This window comes from Ursus maritimus, unplaced genomic scaffold (assembly GCF_017311325.1).
Source record: "Ursus maritimus isolate PB19 unplaced genomic scaffold, ASM1731132v1 scaffold_23, whole genome shotgun sequence".
In the NCBI taxonomy this organism is placed as follows: Eukaryota; Metazoa; Chordata; class Mammalia; order Carnivora; family Ursidae; genus Ursus; species Ursus maritimus.
In genome coordinates this window covers 41,242,207-41,260,257 of record NW_024424786.1, presented here as the reverse complement: position 1 = coordinate 41,260,257, position 18,051 = coordinate 41,242,207, and the positions used below count along the sequence as shown (strand labels likewise).

The window sequence follows — 18,051 nt, the reverse complement described above, 5'->3', positions numbered from 1 at the left end:
CCCCCCCCCCCCCCGCCCCGCCACCATATCAGTCTCCACCCAGGACAGCCTCAAGCCCTGGTACACTGAGGTGTACCTACCCCGGGTCCAGGCTTCGTGCAAGGAGGCCTTCTGCTGGAATTTCTCCGCCAGGTGCTGGAGCCGCTGCAGGCGCCGGATCTCCGAGAGCAGCCAGTCCTCATAGCCCTTCTCCACTTGCTCCAGCCCACGCCATGCGTTGGCGATGTCCTGTGGGGCAGGCAGAGGCGCCTTCCATCATGGTTTGCCCATTGTACAGATGGGGACACAGAGCCCCAAGTCACCCAGAGGATGTGGGCAGAGCGTGGGGTCACCCCTCGCTGGCCTGGCTCACCGAGACCAGCTTGCCCTCGGAGGGCATGAAGGCGGGCCGGTGGCTCAGCCGCAGCTTGGTCTGCAGCGTGTTGAAGTTGATCTCCAGTTGGCACTTCTCCTGCACTCGGGGCGGCTTGTGCAGGCGCCGGTAGTCCCGGAAGTCCTCCAGCTTGCGCTGCATGGCACTCATGCTGGGCTCGCCCACGCGGCTCTCCAGCCATGGTATGGTGCGGCGGATCCATTCCAGCAGCTGCCAAGGCCAGGCGGGTGCAGCGCGGGCAGTTCGGAGCTGGCCTGCGCACCCCGCCCGCCCCTCGCCACCCACACCCCGGCTGTGGCCAGAAGGCCAGGCCTCAAGCAGAATGGGAGTCCCCACCAGTCAGGGAAGGAGTCGGATGGGCAATGTCTGAGTCCAGAGACCAATACAGGCTGGCACAGAGCAAAGAGCCATGAGATTGCCTAAATGTGCGCGAACGGATAAAGGAATGAGTGAACGAATGATGAGTGAATCTGCGAATGACCAGGAGCTTGGACAGGCAGAAAGGGCAGGAGAGGGGTGAAGATGGCAGGAGGAGGCAGGAGGCCAAGGCCTCTCTGAGGGGAGGGAGGCTTCACAGGCTCAGGCCTGGGCTAGCCAGGGTTAGCCGAGCACAGGTATAGGAAGGGGAAGGGCCTTCTCTGGCCTCAGTCTCACCTCACTGGCAAGCTTCTCGTACTCCTCCATCAGCTTCTCATTCTCCTGGTTCACGGCCAGCACCTTGCAGATCCTATTGGCGGCCGTCTCTGCCTGTCATGGGAGTTGGAAAAGGTGGGCACTAGAATGAACTAATGCAGACACCCCAAGCCAGCCTTCCTCTGTAAAGCCCTTAAAACCTGGGTCCATGCGATTAGGGCAGCACGTCTTTTCGGATGAGGAGGGAGCTTCCAGGCCAGATGCCTCTGCTCCTGAGTTCCCCAGAGACTGAGTGTAGGCGGATGGGACAGTGGCACTCCCACCCATGTGGGATCCAGCACCTCCGAATGTTGGGATGCTGCCAGGGTTGGACCCCTTGGTCCACAAGCACAGCCCAGGCAGCAGCAGCGGGGGCCCCCTTACCTGCTCAGCCCCGGCGAAGGCATGGTAGAAGCAGGAAACGTAGGTCATGATGGCTTTCTCATCGGGCTTTGGGGTGTTCACGATGTCTAGGGGACAGCAGCCAGTATTTATTGGCCAAAGCCAGGCTTGGGGAATGGGCTCGAGATCTCCCTCGAGACAGGAGGGGTGGAGACATCTAGTCACAGCCACCAGCTGCCAGCTACCCCAAACCCAGCATCTGCCTCTTCCCTGAAGCCCTCTCTGATTACCCCAAGGCCCAGGAATATATCCTCTATGGGGTGAGAAAAGCACGAGGGAGTGGGTGAGTGAGCAGACGCTGCAGCCCACACTGGCTGGTGTCTCTACCCATCACTGCATGGGTCCATCTGTCTGTCTTTTCCCCAAGTTCTCATCCATTGGTGCCCACACATCCAGGGCACCAGACACAATAGTTGTTCAGAAAATGTTTGCTGCCTCAGGTGACTAAAGCGTTGCTTGGGCGGAGGGAAAAGAGGCACTGCCCCTAAGGAGCCCCCATGCTCCCAGGTGACCCACGTAACTGAGACATGAGGCAGAAGGTGGCACTGTAAGGGAAGAGGCAGGAGAGGCTGCTTCCGCTGGCTGGAGAGGGGCAGGGTGGGGGGGGGTCAGGGTAGAGGGCTCCTGGGGGCGGGCACCTGGGACAGGAAGGGTTTTTATTACAGGGTAGGCTGAGGGGGAGACCATTCCAAGAGGAGGCGAAGAGCAGGGGCAAAGGGGTGAAGGTTGGACCACGCCTCTGCTCAGTGAGCCGAATCCTGGCCTGGGGCTTCCTCTCACCTTCTGCATCCAACATCCTGGGGATGTCCAGGTATTTCTCTGCCACCTCGAAGGCAGTGTTTAGGTTGCCAACGGGGTCATCCTAGGTGGGTGGGAGCAGGGAAAGGTGAGGTATCAGCCAAGGGCAGAGATTGGGGCGTTGGGGCAGGGGGCGGCAGAGGCCTACCTTGCGCAGTTTGGCATAGTCGATGAGGTCGGGGCGGTGTCGGTGGATGAGAGCACAGAGGGCCAGGCCATCCTTCCAGCTGGACAGGGAGAAGGGGAGTCAGGCCTGGATTCGAGCTGAGGCTCTGTCCTACCCTCACTCCAAGAGCATCTCCATCAGGACAGCCTCATCAGTAAGATGGAGTAGTCTGAACTCCTTGGCTTGGCATTGGAGGCCCTTCATCACCAGATTTGGACCATCTCCTCCCAGCTCATCACGATTCCTTCCCATACCCTGTGCTTGGGCCACGCCAATATCTGGATGTTTTTGGCCTCTGGGATTTTGCTCGCAAGGTTCCCTCTGGCTGGAACACCCTTCCAGGGATGTCTCCAATGCGCTCTCCCTCAGGGATCCTCCCTCACCCTCCTGGATTCAATTCACCACCGACTGAAGCCTCCTACTCTCAGACTCCGGGTCAGGGGCGCGGCAGGGAGAGCCCAGCGGAGGCCGTGCACGTGACACACCTGGTGTGGAAGTTCTGCACGTTGACGTTGCGGTACGGCGCCGTCTTCCTCTGGCACCACAGGAGCAGGCCTTCCTTGGCGGAAGTTTCTGGGCGGGGGTGGGGAGAGGTGTCGGCTGGGGAGGGGTCTGGGCCAGCCCTCTCACCCTACCGGCCTCCCCGCCACTTACCCTCCACAGAGATGTCCTGGATGGCGAAGCGAAGGATGATGGTCCAGATCATGCCCAGGGTCATCTTCAGGTTCCCGTCAACAATCTCTGCAGGGTGGGGAATGGGGACAGGTTCCATGTGGCGTTCAAGTCCCGTACTGCCTCCGCTGCCTCCCTCCCCGCTCCGCTGCTTGGCCCTTGGCCCCCAGGCTGGAGCTGGTACCTAGTCAGGGCTCAGTCACAGAACACTTGCTAGTCCCGGGTCCTGTGCCAGCACTGAGGGCACATTTGTCCCTTAACAGTCCCTCCTATGAGGCACGGATGGTGAACCCCACAGCTGAGAAGACAGGCTCCCAGCAGTGACTTGCTGATGTCAGGATGGCCCTCCACGCCCCTCCCGGGCCTCCTCCTGCCCCCTCCTCACCTTCGGCACCGATGGACACCAGTTTAACCCCCTTGCTGGCGATGAAGTCCAGGGCCTTGTTGACATTGGCGATCTTGTGGAAGCGCATCTTGCCTTTGTCTGGCCTGGGCAGCCTCTCTCCTGGGTGTAAGAGGAGAGGTCAGGGGTCAAAAGTCACAAGAAGAATCTGAAGACACTGTCCTCAAACGTCCCCTCCCCCTCCACGTCCCCTCTGGTGGCAGCCGGCTGTCGTGTTCCCCCAGCTCCGTGGATTCCCCTAGGTCCTGGGGTCTCTGTGCCTTGGTTTGCACTCCTCACCTGAAATGACCTCCAAGAGCAGCATGAGTTTGAGGCCATTGCGGAAATCGTCCTCGATGTTCTCAATCTGGGTGCCAGCCTTGCGCAGGTGTGAGTTGCACCAGGCAGTGAAGGTCTGGGGGCAGAGGACAGCGTTCAGACCCTAGCCCTGGGCCTGGGGGACATCGGGGTAGATCCCAGAGCCCTGGCTCCAGAGTCAAGTCCCGGCTCAGCACTGACTGGCTGTGCATCCAGGCCCAATGCCCTTTTCTCTCTGAGCTTTTGTTCTCCTGGAAAAGGAGAAATGGGCTCTAGGGCCCGCACAGGTCCCAGTTTGGACTTGGGGCAGGCCAGCTCTGGCCAGTCTCAAGCACCGGAGGGGGTTTTAGAAAATTGTAAAGCATATGCTCCGAAGTGTGGGACCATCTGACATACAAGGGCCAAGGGTGATACTGCCCTTCTCACCCCTGCAAAGTTCTAGACTGAAGCTTACCCAGCCCTGAGGGCTTTGCCTGAGCGCCTGTGCACCTCCATTACTGTCCTCTCAGCCCCACTGACCTCCCTGGGCTTTGGTGAATTGGCCTCCAACTGGAACATGAGGGTACAAGCTTTACAAGTTGTGGAGGACCAGCTAGCTGGGCACGAGGACCAGCTTGACCCAGTTCCTGGAGGTGACTGCCTTTCCCCTCTCCCTAGCCTCAGCCTCAGCCTCCATGTGGGACGGGAGGGCTGCTATGCAGCTCTGCATATATCGGGGATGGGGGTGCCCTGCAGCCTGGAACACAAGTTCCACCAACCTACCAAGCCCTCAAGCCGGCACTGTGCCATCAGCCGTAGGGTCCTGGGTAGAGTCTATACTTGGGCTCCAAGCCCAGCGGAGATGCTCACTCACTATGACCTGGAGTATACCCTTTGCCCTTTCTTGGACTCAGTCTCCCCATTTGTACAATTAACTGGCCAGACTTCATGATGTCCCAAGGTTTTCCTCCAATCTGGCAGGATTCTAGAATTCAGAGCATTCCCCAACCACAAAGCAATTAATCCTGGCAGATGGCCCTGGAAGTCATTGGAATTATTTCCCTCAGCCAGCTTCCCTTCCTCAGACCAGCGTTTCAGCTGCCCGCGGAGCTGGGCATGAGAGATGATGCTTTAAATACATGAGGGACTGTCATTGCCCAGGAAAGGGAGTGAGCTTCCTGTCGCTGGAGGTGTATAAGTGAGTGCCGAGCACTACTTGATGGGGTCCCAAGCACAGGAGAAGGCAGTTGGATTCTCTGTGGGGAGTCGGAGATGCTCTGGGTCTAGATAATGCAGGGGGAAAGGCGGGACTATGTGGGGCTTCCATTTGACAAACATGAATTAATGAGATGGGGCCCCTGCCCTAAGGAAGCTCACAGTCGATCAAAGAGTCATGTTGATCTGAGAAGTGCTGGGAGAGACTAGCGTCAGGGAGAAGAGGGAAGGAGTTCTTCAGATGGGGCGGGGGACCTCTTGGGGAAGGCTAATATTTGATCTGAGCTGCAATGGAGGAGCAGGGATTATTCGGACAGAGAAGGGCAGGCAAGGGCATTTCAGGCAGGGGCAGCCACACGGGCAAGTGCTCAGCAGTGAGAAACAGTTGCTACGTTTGTGGGGTTACAGCTATCTGGGTGCCACTGGAATGAAGCTGGGGGTGTTGGGGTATAAGTGGTGGGAGGCAGGCCGGAGGGGCTGCAGGGGCCAGGTCATGCATGATCTTGGGTGTTAAGCCAGGGAGTTTCAACTTGATCCTGAGGGCAACAGGGAATCAGGGAAGCTTTTGGGCAGAGGGAGGTGGGCAGAACTGTGTTTTAGAAAGCTCCTTCTGGTGGCAGAGTGGAGGCATATAGCTTGGCAGAGCAGAAGGGAGAAGTGGGAAGGTGGCAACTGGAATGGGGTGGGGGGCGGGGGAGAGGCCGGGAGGAAGGGTGTCAGGGAGGGGAATGGGGCAGGTCGGAGGGATGGGATAGAAACAGTCTTCCTTGCTGAAGTATAAGCTTCTGGAGGCAGAGGCTTTATTTTGTTTGCTGCTGAAGTCCTGCCGCCTGGCCCAGAGGAGGACCTCCCTAAGAAATACCGAATGAATGCTTTTGAATGAGATTGAATGAAGAGGACTCAGACATCAGGCAGGAGCAGGAGGGAGTGCTCCAAGACTTAGGGGAAGGGCAGGGGTAGGGTGGGGCTAAGCCGAGTAGGAGACGAGACGGAGACGTTCAGGCTGGAGGAGAAAGAAACTCCGGAATGGCCAACTTCCAGGGATGCTGATTAATTTACAGAGAGCATCTACGCTTTGCAGCCGTTGAATGAATAAATGAAGTGGGTGGCTGTAGGTTGGGTTGGAAGGGTATTCCTGATATTTTGTTAAATGATGCAGGCAAGTTACAGACTAGCATGTGTCTTATGAAGGGCACGTGGACCTGGATCTGAGGGAAACCTGGTGGGTGGGGTGGGGGTAGGAGTTGTCGCAGAGCAGATGGCAGCTGGAGCCATGGGCAGGGATGACATCACCGGGAGATTGCCAGACCCAAGGACCACAGCCCTGCTTGGAGACAGGTGCAGGAGGAGCCAGAAGGGAAGCGTGTCACCAGGGGCACCCCAGCCTAGTCAGCTGAGCCTCCTGGACTCTGGGGTCATCTCCTGTCATCTAACCCAGGAGAAGTGCTCTGATTCTAAATCCTAGGATTCTCAGATCCTGCAAATTCCACTGAGCACTCCTGTTCCCTGCCCTCTCCTGGAGTCACACACTGTTGGCAAATGCTCAGTGGGGTCCAGTGACTTCACTGAGTCCTCCCTCCCCCTGGGCTGCCACTCCCCAAAGTCTCTCACTCCAGCCCGGATCATTTTCTCTTTTGGGAACCCAGGTGTCCTGCCCCCTCCACTTGGGAAAGTCTGGGAGTGAAAATAGATCAGGGAGGGGGCCTGAGTGCCCTACAAGGCTGGGCCTGGGCCGCAGCTGCCCATGTGCCCCACTCCAGCTCCACCAAGCCGCTGCCTCAGCACAAAGTGTCCATCTGGCCGGAGAGTCAGGTTACTGTGTAAGGGGACCCAGGCTTCCCTCCTCCTTGACCTTGTGGCCTTTTCAGTAGACTTAGGGCCCCTAGGGTGGGGAGGGGTATCTTGGGAAGGAGTGGGGGTGGGGCAAGCAAGGAGCAAAGACCCTCAGGTTGGGGGTGTCCTGTTTTCTGACAGTATATGATTTGGGTCCTACCTCTGCCCCTTTCGGGGCCTCAGTTTCCTCATTTGACAATTGGGATGGAGTGGCAATGAACCCCAGAGTGGAGAGAATAGAGAGGAGAGAGTGGGGAGGGGCCTGGGATGGTTCTTTCCTCCCCCACACTCCCAAGTCCACTAATTGCCAGCTGCAAGTCCTCAGTGTGGGGTCTAAGATATGTAACTAGAGAGTGGGGGGGGGTCTGGGGAGAAAGATTATTTTCTCCACACTCCCCAAACTTGGATCTCCTGGGCTTCACCCAACCCCTTTTCACCAGCAGAAGTGGGACAGTGGGCCCAGGGTAATGAACCCCTGGGGGGTGGGGACCCCAGAAACTCTCCTTGTTATCCTAAACCCCTCATGAGGGCTCCCAGCCCTCTCTACCAGCTCTGGGAGACAGCGGAGGACAGATGGGCAGAGCCCGGGCTAGGGAGTGGCGCTCTGGATCTAGACGGGCTCTGCCCCCGACTTGCTGAGTTGCCAAGGACAAACTGCCCGGCTTCTCAGGCCTCAGTTTTGCCCTCTGGAAATGGGTGAGCACTCACTTTCCGCTGCTGCTTCTCCCAGGCGGGGTCGAGCAGTAGGTCGCGGTCCCAGTCCTCCTCCTGTTCCATGTACTCGCCGCCTCCTCTGCCGCCTACGAAGGGCCCCTCCCCGACCCGCAGACCCTCGGGCTGCATAACCATCATCATCTTGCTCGGGCTCCTGGCTCCGCTCCGCTCGGCGCTCTCCAGAACACCGGAGCCGCGTTAAGTAGCGCCCGGCCCAGCCCCGGATCGGATTCGCGCTAAATATGGGGGAGGAGGGTGGGGCCGGATGGGGGCGAAGGCGCTCGGGTCGGCACCAGGCAAGAGGTTGCCCTGGGACCAGGGGACTGCAGGATTTGGGGGGGCTGGAGTGGATCCCACGGCGGAGATTCGGGGTCCCTGTTCCGGCTCCGCCTCTTGGGCGCTGTGTGACAGTGGGAAAGCCACGGCCCTCTCTTGTCTTCTCACCTGTACAACGGAGATAACGATAATAGTAGTCACTGTAGACCGGTCTAGAAGCTGCCCCTTAGGCCTCCTCCTGACCCTCTCCCTGCGCCGCACAGGTGGGAAACAGAGCCCTATCCCCATTTCACAGTCAGAAACACCGAGGCGCCGACCTGTTTGAATGTTTTCTGGGGTGATGGAGACATTCGAGCATGGGGAGGGGTTCCAGGCCAGCTGGATGAGCCGATCCAGGGCTATTAATATCGGGGCGGCTGGGGGCTGAGGGGAAATGTGCTGAGCCGGGAAACCCCGACGCCACCGAGACTGCAACTCAATCCTCCAAACCAGACAGCTAGACCGGAGGGCGGGGCTTCCGCGGGAGGGGCGGGGGCTCCGCGGGTGGGCGTGGCTATAACGTGCTGCCCTACCCAGCTCTAGCGCCAACTGGATTCCAAGCTTCTCCGTGGCTCACGCGGCTTTCCAATCACATGTCTGCATCTATTGGCGGCTCCCTGTGACTCCAAACTCCCTTCGGAGCTTCTATTGGTCTTAGCAGACGTCCGTCTGCCACTATCCCCGCCCCAATACGGAAGCGGCGGGGTACTCGGGATCCAGCAGCCGGTGGGTCCGGGCCATGGGGCAGCCCTGGGCGGTGGGGAGCGCGGAGGGGGCGCCCGCGCGGCTGCCTCTCGTGCTCACCGCGCTGTGGGCCGCGGCTGTGGGCCTGGAGTTGGCCTACGTGCTGGTTCTGGGTCCCGGGCCGCCCCCGCTGGGACCCCTGGCTCGGGCCTTGCAGCTTGTGCTGGCGGCCTTCCAGCTGCTCAACCTGCTGGGCAACGTGGGGCTCTTCCTGCGCTCGGACCCCAGCATCCGGGGCGTGATGCTGGCCGGCCGCGGTCTGGGCCAGGGCTGGGCGTGAGTGGGGCGCGGGATCTGGGGGTTTGGCGGGGGGAGGGGGAGCAGGAGCCTTGGACAGGGGGAGGTGCTCTAGGACCAGAAGATGTTAGAACCAGATTACGATAGGATCCGCTTGTTAGAGCCAGAACACTTTTTTACAGCGTGGGGTGGTAGATCCGGAAGAAATACCATTCATTCGCTTATTATTTAATGAGCACCTACTGTGTGCAAGGTACTGTTCCGGCCACTGGAGATACAATAAAATAGATAGATTCCTGACCTCCTGGAGCTGATTTCAGTGGGGGAGGGGGCAGATGATAAGCTATAGGTATAATAAATAAGGAAATTATATAGAATGTTAGAAGATGGTGGTGGTATGGAAACAAGAAGTACAGCAGGGTAAAGGGTGTTCAGGTTGCAGTTTTGAATAGTGTGGTCAAGGTAGGCATTTGAGCAAAGACTTTAAGGAGGTGGGGGAGTTAGCCATGTGGGAATCTGGGGGAGAGTGTTCCAGGTAGAAGGAACAGACAGTGCAAAGACTGAGGCAGTTATGTGCCTTGCATGTTCCCGGAACAGCAAGAAGGCCAGTGTGGCTGGTGTGGAGTGAGAGAGGGAGAAGAGAGAGGGGAGAGATAGAAAGACCTTGGAGGACATTGAAGGCTTTGCTTTTTACTGGCAGTGAGGTGGACAGCCATTGTAGGGTTTTGAGTAGAGGAGGAGGGCACGACTTAGATTTTTAAGGATTAGACTGGCTGCTGGGGTGAGACTATACCAGGAGGAACAAAGCTGGAACCAATCGGGGAGAGGAGTTAGGAGTCCGATGCAGTAATCCAGGAGAGAGTTCATGGTGATTTGGACCAATGTCGTGGCCACGGAGGAAGTGAGAAGTTTGTTCCTCGATGTTAGAGGCCAGAGAAAGGCCTGAGGACTGGGACATCTGAGTGGCAAGAGCCGTCGGACCTGCAGGGCTGGAACTGGAAGGGCCCAGGGAATGGTGCTCGGCCTGCGTGGATGTATGATGTAGTTGAGGCTTATTGAGGGCAGTGGCTGTGTCCGCTTCCCCAGGATGGGCTCAGAGGCCGACCGGGCATGATAGGAGGCACTCAGAGCTGCCGGCGGAACTGACGCTGTGGTTCCTTCCCTGCAGTTACTGCTACCAGTGCCAAAGCCAGGTGCCGCCGCGCAGTGGGCATTGCTCCGCCTGCCGCGTCTGCATTCTTCGCCGGGATCACCACTGCCGCCTGCTGGGCCGCTGCGTGGGATTCCGCAACTACCGGCCCTTCCTCTGCCTCTTGCTTCATGCTGCGGGCGTCCTACTCCACGTCTCCGTGCTGCTGGGCCCTGCCCTGTCAGCCCTCCTGCGAGCCCACGCGCCCCTCCATACCGCCGCCCTCCTCCTGCTGCCCTGGCTCATGCTGCTCACAGGTGGGGAGCTCAGGGGGCGTCTGCAGAGGCCGAGGCCCTTGCAAAGTGGGCCATTCTGGTGGGGGATGGGATTTCTGGCTGGCTCGCCTGGTAATGTCCTGGAGACCCAGTTCCAGTGTCATTTATGGGGGGGTGAGGGCAGCCTGGGATTCAACTGGGTGTGCAGTACAGTAAATATGGGGCCTTGACACAGGTACAGAGCTCTGGCTGTAGGAGAATCAGGCAGAGATTCTAGGTGTTGGCAGAGAAGGAAGGACTAGTGGGAGTTGGGGGGGGTTGGGATGGGGAGGGAGCATTCTAAGTGGGGGTGCAGTCTAAGTGAGGGGAGCAGCCTGAACACAGGCGTGGAGGTTGGGCAGGGAGTAGGTTCAGACTGGATGGTGGAGACCCTCCCTGAATGCTGGTATGCAGAGAGAGCCCTGACTTGACTGGAGGGTACGGAGCCAGTGAAAGTTACAGGCAGAGGGAAACTCCAGTCTTTGGAAGTTGGGAGGTGAAAAGATGGATCAGGAGGCTGACTGAGAGGCCATGTTCTGGATGACACATTTATTCCCCTTCTGACACCCTCCCCTCCCCGAGATAAAAGCCCCACTGATTTTTTATATTCTTTGTTGTCCCCCTCCCCCCCGCCGAAATGCTTTCTCTGCCCTGACTCCTTCCTCCTGACCCCTCCACAGTCCTTCCGTAACCTTGTCCTGCAGTTACTAAACTCCCTGACCACTCTGAATGGTTGCTGGGTCTCCTAATGCTATCCAAGCCCAGCTCTATCCCAGGGTCCCCTCCCTGCAGCCCCGAGGGGTGGGGGGAAGGCCATGGGGGGCCCAGTGGGTTGTCAATGTCTTGCTCTGACCACACTGGCTCCCTGAGCAGCCCTCCTCTGCCTGCTTGATGACCCCCTGCTTCCACTGAGATTCAAGCCCTCCAGCTGCACCTCCCTGCACCCCACCCCTGTGCGGCCAGTGCCTTCTCAAGCCCCGGGGCCTGTTGAAATCACGGGCGTCCACTCAGTGCCCCAGTTGCTCGGCTTCTTGGCCTTCTCTCCCTTTGACTTCCTTCACCTACTCCCACATCCACCCTACACCTTGTCAGAAGCCAAAGTGTGTCATTTCTTAAATCACGCCATGAGCCAGTCACCCCTGTCCTTCTAGCCAGCTCTCACTCTTACACTCCCCGACGCCTGCGCCGCGAGCTCCTGGCCCTCACCTTTCTGTCCGTCAGTACCTTCACTCTTCACTGCCCGATATCCAGCTTAGAATCCTCATTTCTACCGTTCTCCTGCCAACATCTCAACCCTCTTGGCTCTGTCTTCCTTCCACGGTGCCTTCCTGTCCTCTCTGTCTGCCGCTGGCTGCTGAGAGCTGGTACTCTGTGGCAGTTGGTCCCATGCCATGTTCATAGGTGCTGACCCCAACAGGCCCTCAGTCGTGCCTGGCCATCCTGGTTTCTCATAAGCTTGCTCCCCCTAATGACTGCGGCTCCAAACTTCCCACTCTCCTGTTCTCCAAGCCCCTACCTCTCTTGAAATCTGTCACAGAGAAAATGAGATGGTTAGTACATCCAGAATGTTCCGTCCTCCTATCCGGAAGCCAGGCTGACTGTCCCCAGCTTCTCCTGGTGTCTGGACCTTCCTCCCTGCTTGGAAGCCTCACCGTGGCCTGCGTCTCCTCCTGCCAGTCCCTCCACTGGCTTTCTTCAGGTTTTCCCACCTGTACAAACCCTCTCTTCACCCCACATCCTCCTCTTCCCTAGCTCTTGCCTCCTGGCTCTTCTGTTACCAGCCAAGCCTCCTGAAGGATTTACCCAGAGTCATAGGCTGCTTTTCCTCACCTCCCACTCACTCCTGTACGTGCTTCAAACTGGCTTCTGCCCCCCTCCTCCTCCGGAGAATGCCTTGGTCCCCACAAAGCCCAGAAGACCCTTTTGTGTTCTCTTTGCTTCATGAGACCTTTCTGCCTCATAAAACTGCTGGCCTCCAACCTCCTGGAAAGGCGGTACCCTGGGCGTCTCCAGCAGCTCGTACTGCAGGGTTTCCTCCTAAATTTTTGGTTTCCCTCTCTTTTCTTGTTCGAGTCCCAAAGGACCCGGTCTGATGCTCAGGTCACGGTGCTGCTCCCATCCCGCTCGACACTCTGGCGGGTCTTGGAACCGCCTGTGCACCAACCACCTGCAGATCTGCATGTCCAGCCTGGGCTTCTCTCCTGAGCTTCCAGAACCATCCACATACTCGTCTCACAGGCACCTCTCCATCCTGCCTCAGGACCTTCAAACAGACTGTCTTCTCCCCTCTTCACCTACCAGATACCTCCTTCAGATACCACCCGAGATGTCACTTAATTAAAACAGATGAAATCCACTTCCTTTAGCCTCCTAACAAGTCCGCTTGGCATTTCCCCACATAGCTTCTCTTTTTTAATGAAGTAGAATTCATAGAACACGAAATTCATCATTTTAACCACTTCCTAGTATTCTCGTTCAGTGGCATTTAGTACATTCACAATGTGGTGCAACCATCACCCCTGTCTAATTCCAGAACATTTTCATCACCCCAAAAAGAAACCCCATTATACCCATCGAGCAGTCACTCCCCATTCCTCCCTGAGCCCCAGCCCCTGGAAACCACTCATCTACTGTCTGTCTCTATGGATTTGCGTTTGGGACATTTCACGTAAATGGCGTCATATATGTGACCTTTGTGTCTGGCTTCTTTCACTGAGCAGAATGTTTCATGGCAGCCTGTAGTTCCTTTTTCAGCAGATACGGCCCCTACTGTGGGCCAGAAGGTGCTGCACTTTCCCGTTGTAACACACGTCACATCTGTAAAAGTAACTGAGAAGTGGTCTCTCTCTCTTTCTCTCTTTTTTAATATTTTATGTATGTATTTGTCAGAGAGAGAGAATGCACAAGCCGGGAGAGTGGCAGGCAGAGAGAGTGGCAGGCTCCCAACTGAGCAGGGAGCCTGATGTGGGACTCGATCCCAGGACCCCAGGATCATGCCCTGAACCAAAGGCAGACACTTAACCGACTGAGCCACCCAGGCGTCCCATGAGAAGTGGTCTCTTAACTGTCTGTGAGCTCCTGAGGTCAGAGCTGGTATCCACCGTTCATCCTGTGCCTGCCACCGCGTCTAGCACGTGGGAGGTGCTCTCAAGTTTGTGATGAATGCAAGTTGGATGTGGGGCAGGGGGCTGTGTCTGCCCAGGTCACCGGCCTGGGCTCGCCCGGGAGTAGCTGCTCAGCATTTGCTGAGCAGAGGAGCGAGCCCTGCTTCGTGGTGGAGGGTAGGGAGTGGGAGAGGGGCAGGAGCTGGGCTTTGGGAGGGCCGGGCCCACAGCTGCCCCCTGACCCTCTTGCTTTCTCCTTGCAGGCAGAGTGTCTCTGGCACAGTTTGCCCTGGCCTTTGTGACCGACACGTGTGTGGCAGGTGCACTGTTGTGCGGGGCTGGGCTGCTCTTCCACGGGATGCTGCTGCTGCGGGGCCAGACCACGTGGGAGTGGGCTCGGGGCCAGCACTCTTATGACCTGGGCCCTTGCCACAACTTGCAGGCGGCCCTGGGGCCCCGCTGGGTCCTCGTCTGGCTCTGGCCCTTCCTGGCCTCCCCGTTGCCTGGGGATGGGATCACCTTCCAGACCGCAGCTGATGTGGGCCTCGTGGCTTCCTGATTCTAGGAAGAGCCGGAGCTGTTCAGAGAGAGGGTAGCAGGAGAGGGGGCTCCTAACTCCTTTCGGGCCCACCCCTGGCCTCAGGAGGGGAGGTGGGTTGGTACTTAATACCTTTCGGCAACTCCAGTCCCATCCTTGGCCTTGCCCCTGCTCAGCTTGGACTCCGGTGTCCAGGGCTTGGGTCCTGCAACTCTGCCTCTATTGGACCCCGAGTAGAGTGGACGGTTTGCTAAGGGGCTGCTTGGCCAGCCTAGTCACCCCTTTGCCGGGTTAATAAAGCACCCACTTGGTTCTTAGCCTCCCTCCATCTTTCTGGGTTCCTGGTCCCTCATGGTTGCCCCCCGGGCTGCTGTTTCTGGTTTCCTCTGATTGTCACGCATGGGAACCACAGAATGCCTGAGGGCTGAGGGGCCAGGGCTCTGCCTCCTGTGGCTTTGGTGTGGTGGGGCTGGGGCACCAGCAGACCAAGGCGGTATGTGGTGATCCTGGGAAGGAGAATCCCCAACAGTCTTTCCCAGGTTCAGTGCTTTATAGTTAGAAGTGTCTCCAAAGCACTCACTGTGCCTGTCTGGCTAACCTGGTACCGGGGCAACGATTACGAGAGTTGATGTGGTAAGATCATGGCAGCAGTGAGTGGAGGAGTCAGGATTTGAACCCAGATCTCTGTGCTTTCTCTTCACCCTTGCACAACTGAGGAAAGTGAGTAGCAGAGTCGAGGCAGAGAAATCAGGTGGGACGTTCGAGGCCTGCAGGAGGTGCTCAGAAGGCTAAGCTCTTCCTCCCTGGACTCTTCCGGAGCTACCTGTCATATGTTGTTATTTAAATATAGTAAATAGACTTTCAGTCAAATGTGGCAGGTTTACCTCTGTTTCCTTTTAAAATCTAAAATGATAAGACATAAAACAGATATAAATTTACAAGGATAAAGAAAATAGAAGGGAGAGAGGAGTAGACCGAAGAGCCTGATGACGTTCTGAAAGATGGGAAGTGGATGGAGGCTCATTTCCTCTTCTTAGCAGAGACTAGAAGTTAATTCCTAGAGGGAGGGCCAAGAGGCAGCCAACCTGCCCCACAGAGCCCTGGAGAGGCTCTGGAACTCTCCTGGCACCATGGAAGGCAGGGCTTGGGACTGACAGTAGGGACCGGAAGTCTGTATGAGGAGCGGCTAGGTTCCCCCTCCCCCCAAGGCCCCCTTGCAGCCAAGCAGCTACCCCTCTGAGGTACAGGTGGGGGCTATTCGAAGCAGCTTTGGGTCTCAGGGGAGGGTGGGGGGTGAGGGGCTGGACCAAAAATGGGGTGAAAAAGTCTACAGATGCTGCTGGGGGTGGGGGGGGGTCAGGGGATGTCATGCAGTGACATGGCAGGCTTGTCACCCAGGAACCCTCAGAGAAGCCCATCCTGACAGGCCCTGCCCGTACCCACAAAGCTTTGGGCTGCTAGGACTTCTTTGTTTTCCCAAAAGGTGTGTTCAGTTGCTAGTTCTTAACGGTTAGGAATGTGGTGTGCCTGGCACTGTGTGCTGTATGCAAGCATTGGTAGACTTGTTTCCTCCTCTGCTCTCTGTCGTTTTTATTAAATAGTAAGGAGATGCACGAAACTTTATAAAATAAACTCCCTCTCTCCCCCCATTTAAGAAGTGGATACCACTTCCTTGGAAGCCCGAGCTGCGCCCCTCCCCGGTGGAGAACAATGTGCGTCTGAATCATTCCCTTGCTTTGCCTTGTCATTCTGTTACCTAGGTTTGTACTGGTTTTGCGTGCTTTTGAATTTTATATAAATGGAATCATACCATGCTTATTCTTCTGTGACTTGTCTTTTCACTCAATATCATGTTCCTGAGATTTATCCAGAAGAACATGGAGAGCTGTAGGGCATTCTTTCTCCTTGCTGGATAGTGAGCCATGGACTATACCACAGTGAATTTTTCCACCTTGCCCACCCCTATTGTATGACTCGCGAAGATCTATTCTTGGTCCTTGCTCTTCCATATGAATGTTAGAATCCACTTGTCGAGTTCCACCAATAAAAAAAAATCCCTTTGAGATTTTGAATGAAACCCAATTGAATCTATAGATCAGTTTGGGAAAAATCAACATCCATATGAAATTGAAATTGCATCTTTCAGTTCATGAACATGGTGTGTCCGTTAAATGTTTTCAATAAAGTTATATACTTTTTCTCAAAAAGATCATGCCTTTTTTGGTTAGATTTTATTTTTAGAGAGAGAGCGAATGACTGTGGGGAGGGAGTGGCAGAGGGAGAGGGAGCAGCAGACTCCCCGATGAGCAGGGAGCCTGACTTGGGGCTCAATCCCAGGACCCTGAGATCATGACCTGAGCCAAAGGCAGACGCTTAACTGACTGAGCCAACCAGGCGCCCCATAGATGGGATTTTTTAAAATCTAGACAAGACTGTCTTCCAGTTAAAACATCTGGTCATTTATATTTATTGCGACTAACGTTCTCGGGCATATTTCTCCCGCTTTATGTTGTGTGTTCCATTTGTCTCACCTTTTGTAGTTTTTAGTTTTTTACCCTTTATATTTAAAGTCACTTTTTGCTAGGTACAAATTCTAGGTTAACAGTTATTTTCTCTCAGTATGTTAAGAATATCATTCTGTCTTTTGGTCTCCGTTGTTGCTGTTTAGTCAACTGTCATCTGTTGTTTTTGCTTTGAAGATACTTTTGTCTCCAGTGCTTTTAGGAATTTTGTCTTCGGTATTCTGTAGTTTACTGTGATGTGCACAAGTGTGGTTTTCTTTATATTTACCCTCATGATATTCCTTGGGTTTCCTGATTCTATGAGTAGATGTCTTTCATCAGTTCTAGAAGATTCTTAGTTGCACCGTCACATATTTTCTCTGTCCCTACTGGAGCTCTGATGAGACCTTCCTGCTTCATCCTCATATTTCTATCTCCGTTTCTGGCATTCTGATTAATTTCTACAGATCTGCCTTCCAGTTAGGTCTTTCTTCAGCTGTAACTAATCTATTGAGGTGTTTGGGGTTTTTTTCTTCTTTTCTAAGTGGTTGTGCCCATTCATCCATGAGTTTTACACGTCAAATATTTTATTCTCATTTCTAGTTGTTTGGTTCTTTTTCAGATTTGCTTGGTCATTTTATATCCTCTCTTGCTCTCTACTTGTATTTTAGGTTTTTTTCTTTAAATATATTGAAGACACATCTTACATTGTTTGGTAATTTCAATATTTTAAGTCTTTGAGGCCTGAGTACGTGGGCTCTTGTTTACGGAGCCTGCTCTTCACAATGTCTTATTTCTTGCAATTTGGAGGTTTTGACTGTGAGTTCCTATTTCTTGGCATTTTATCAAGGGGAATTGTTTTTGAGACCGGGTCAACAGTAAATTCCTCCGGAGAGGAAATGTGTTTCTCAGTCACCTGGTGACAAACGAATCCTACACCACTTTAGGCTAAATTTTCAGCTCCGGGTCTTTCGGACCCCCAGGTATTGTCAGCTTAGGTTGTAAACCTATTCAAGGCTGGCTTATGGGTGAAAATTCTCAGAAGACGTTTTTCTCCTGCTTCTACCTCACACTAGGCTTGGAGATAAGCATTTGCCCTGCTGGGTTTGATGAGATTTCCACGAACCAGCTTTTGGTTTTGTTGATTTTCTCTACTAATTTCCTGTTTTCAATTTTATTGATTTCTGCTCTAATTCTTTTTTTTTCTTTTCTTTTTTTTTTCCTGCTTACTTTGGACTTAATTTGCTCTTATTTCCCAAGGTGGAAACTTAAATTATTGCTGTTAGATCTTTCTTCTTTTCTAAAACATGCAGTCAATGCTATACATTTCCCTTTAAGCACTGCTTTTGCTGTGTCCCATAAATTTGGTAAGTTGTGTTTTCATTTTCTTTCAGTTCAAAAGATTTTTAAATTTTTCTTGAGATTTCTTCTTTGACTCGTGTTATTTAGAAGTGTGTTCTTTCATTTCCGAGTATTTGGGGGTTCTCCAGCTAGCCTTCTGTTAGTGACTTCTAGTTTAATTCCATTTTGACCTGAGAGCAATGTATTATTTCAATTATTTTCAATTGGTTAAGGCATATTTTATGGACTAGAATGTGGTCTATTTTGGTGACTATTCCATGTGAGCTTGAGAAAAATGTATATT

At 54.8% G+C, this 18,051-nt stretch overlaps 2 protein-coding genes across 2 annotated transcripts in view; one reads left to right on the top strand and one right to left on the bottom strand.

The window, feature by feature from the left end:
• Positions 1-7,766, bottom strand: part of ACTN3 (actinin alpha 3) — a 12,947-nt gene extending 5,181 nt beyond the window's left edge. The window contains exons 1-11 of the mRNA XM_040638745.1: positions 7,519-7,766; positions 3,766-3,880; positions 3,469-3,588; positions 3,066-3,152; positions 2,897-2,984; positions 2,394-2,472; positions 2,228-2,309; positions 1,430-1,515; positions 1,028-1,120; positions 353-583; positions 81-228 (exon numbers count right to left, since the gene is read on the bottom strand). Coding sequence (XP_040494679.1) covers positions 81-228; positions 353-583; positions 1,028-1,120; positions 1,430-1,515; positions 2,228-2,309; positions 2,394-2,472; positions 2,897-2,984; positions 3,066-3,152; positions 3,469-3,588; positions 3,766-3,880; positions 7,519-7,665 — 1,276 coding nt within the window. The 5' untranslated portion in view covers positions 7,666-7,766. The remainder of the gene's footprint in view (positions 1-80; positions 229-352; positions 584-1,027; positions 1,121-1,429; positions 1,516-2,227; positions 2,310-2,393; positions 2,473-2,896; positions 2,985-3,065; positions 3,153-3,468; positions 3,589-3,765; positions 3,881-7,518) is intronic.
• Positions 7,767-8,508: 742 nt separating this feature from the next.
• ZDHHC24 (zinc finger DHHC-type containing 24) lies at positions 8,509-14,222 on the top strand. The gene is made up of 3 exons (XM_008709162.2): positions 8,509-8,859; positions 9,989-10,266; positions 13,631-14,222. The coding sequence occupies exons 1-3, from the start codon at positions 8,579-8,581 to the stop codon at positions 13,924-13,926; spliced, it is 855 nt and encodes a 284-aa protein (XP_008707384.2). The 5' UTR covers positions 8,509-8,578; the 3' UTR covers positions 13,927-14,222.
• The last annotated feature ends 3,829 nt before the right edge of the window (positions 14,223-18,051 follow it).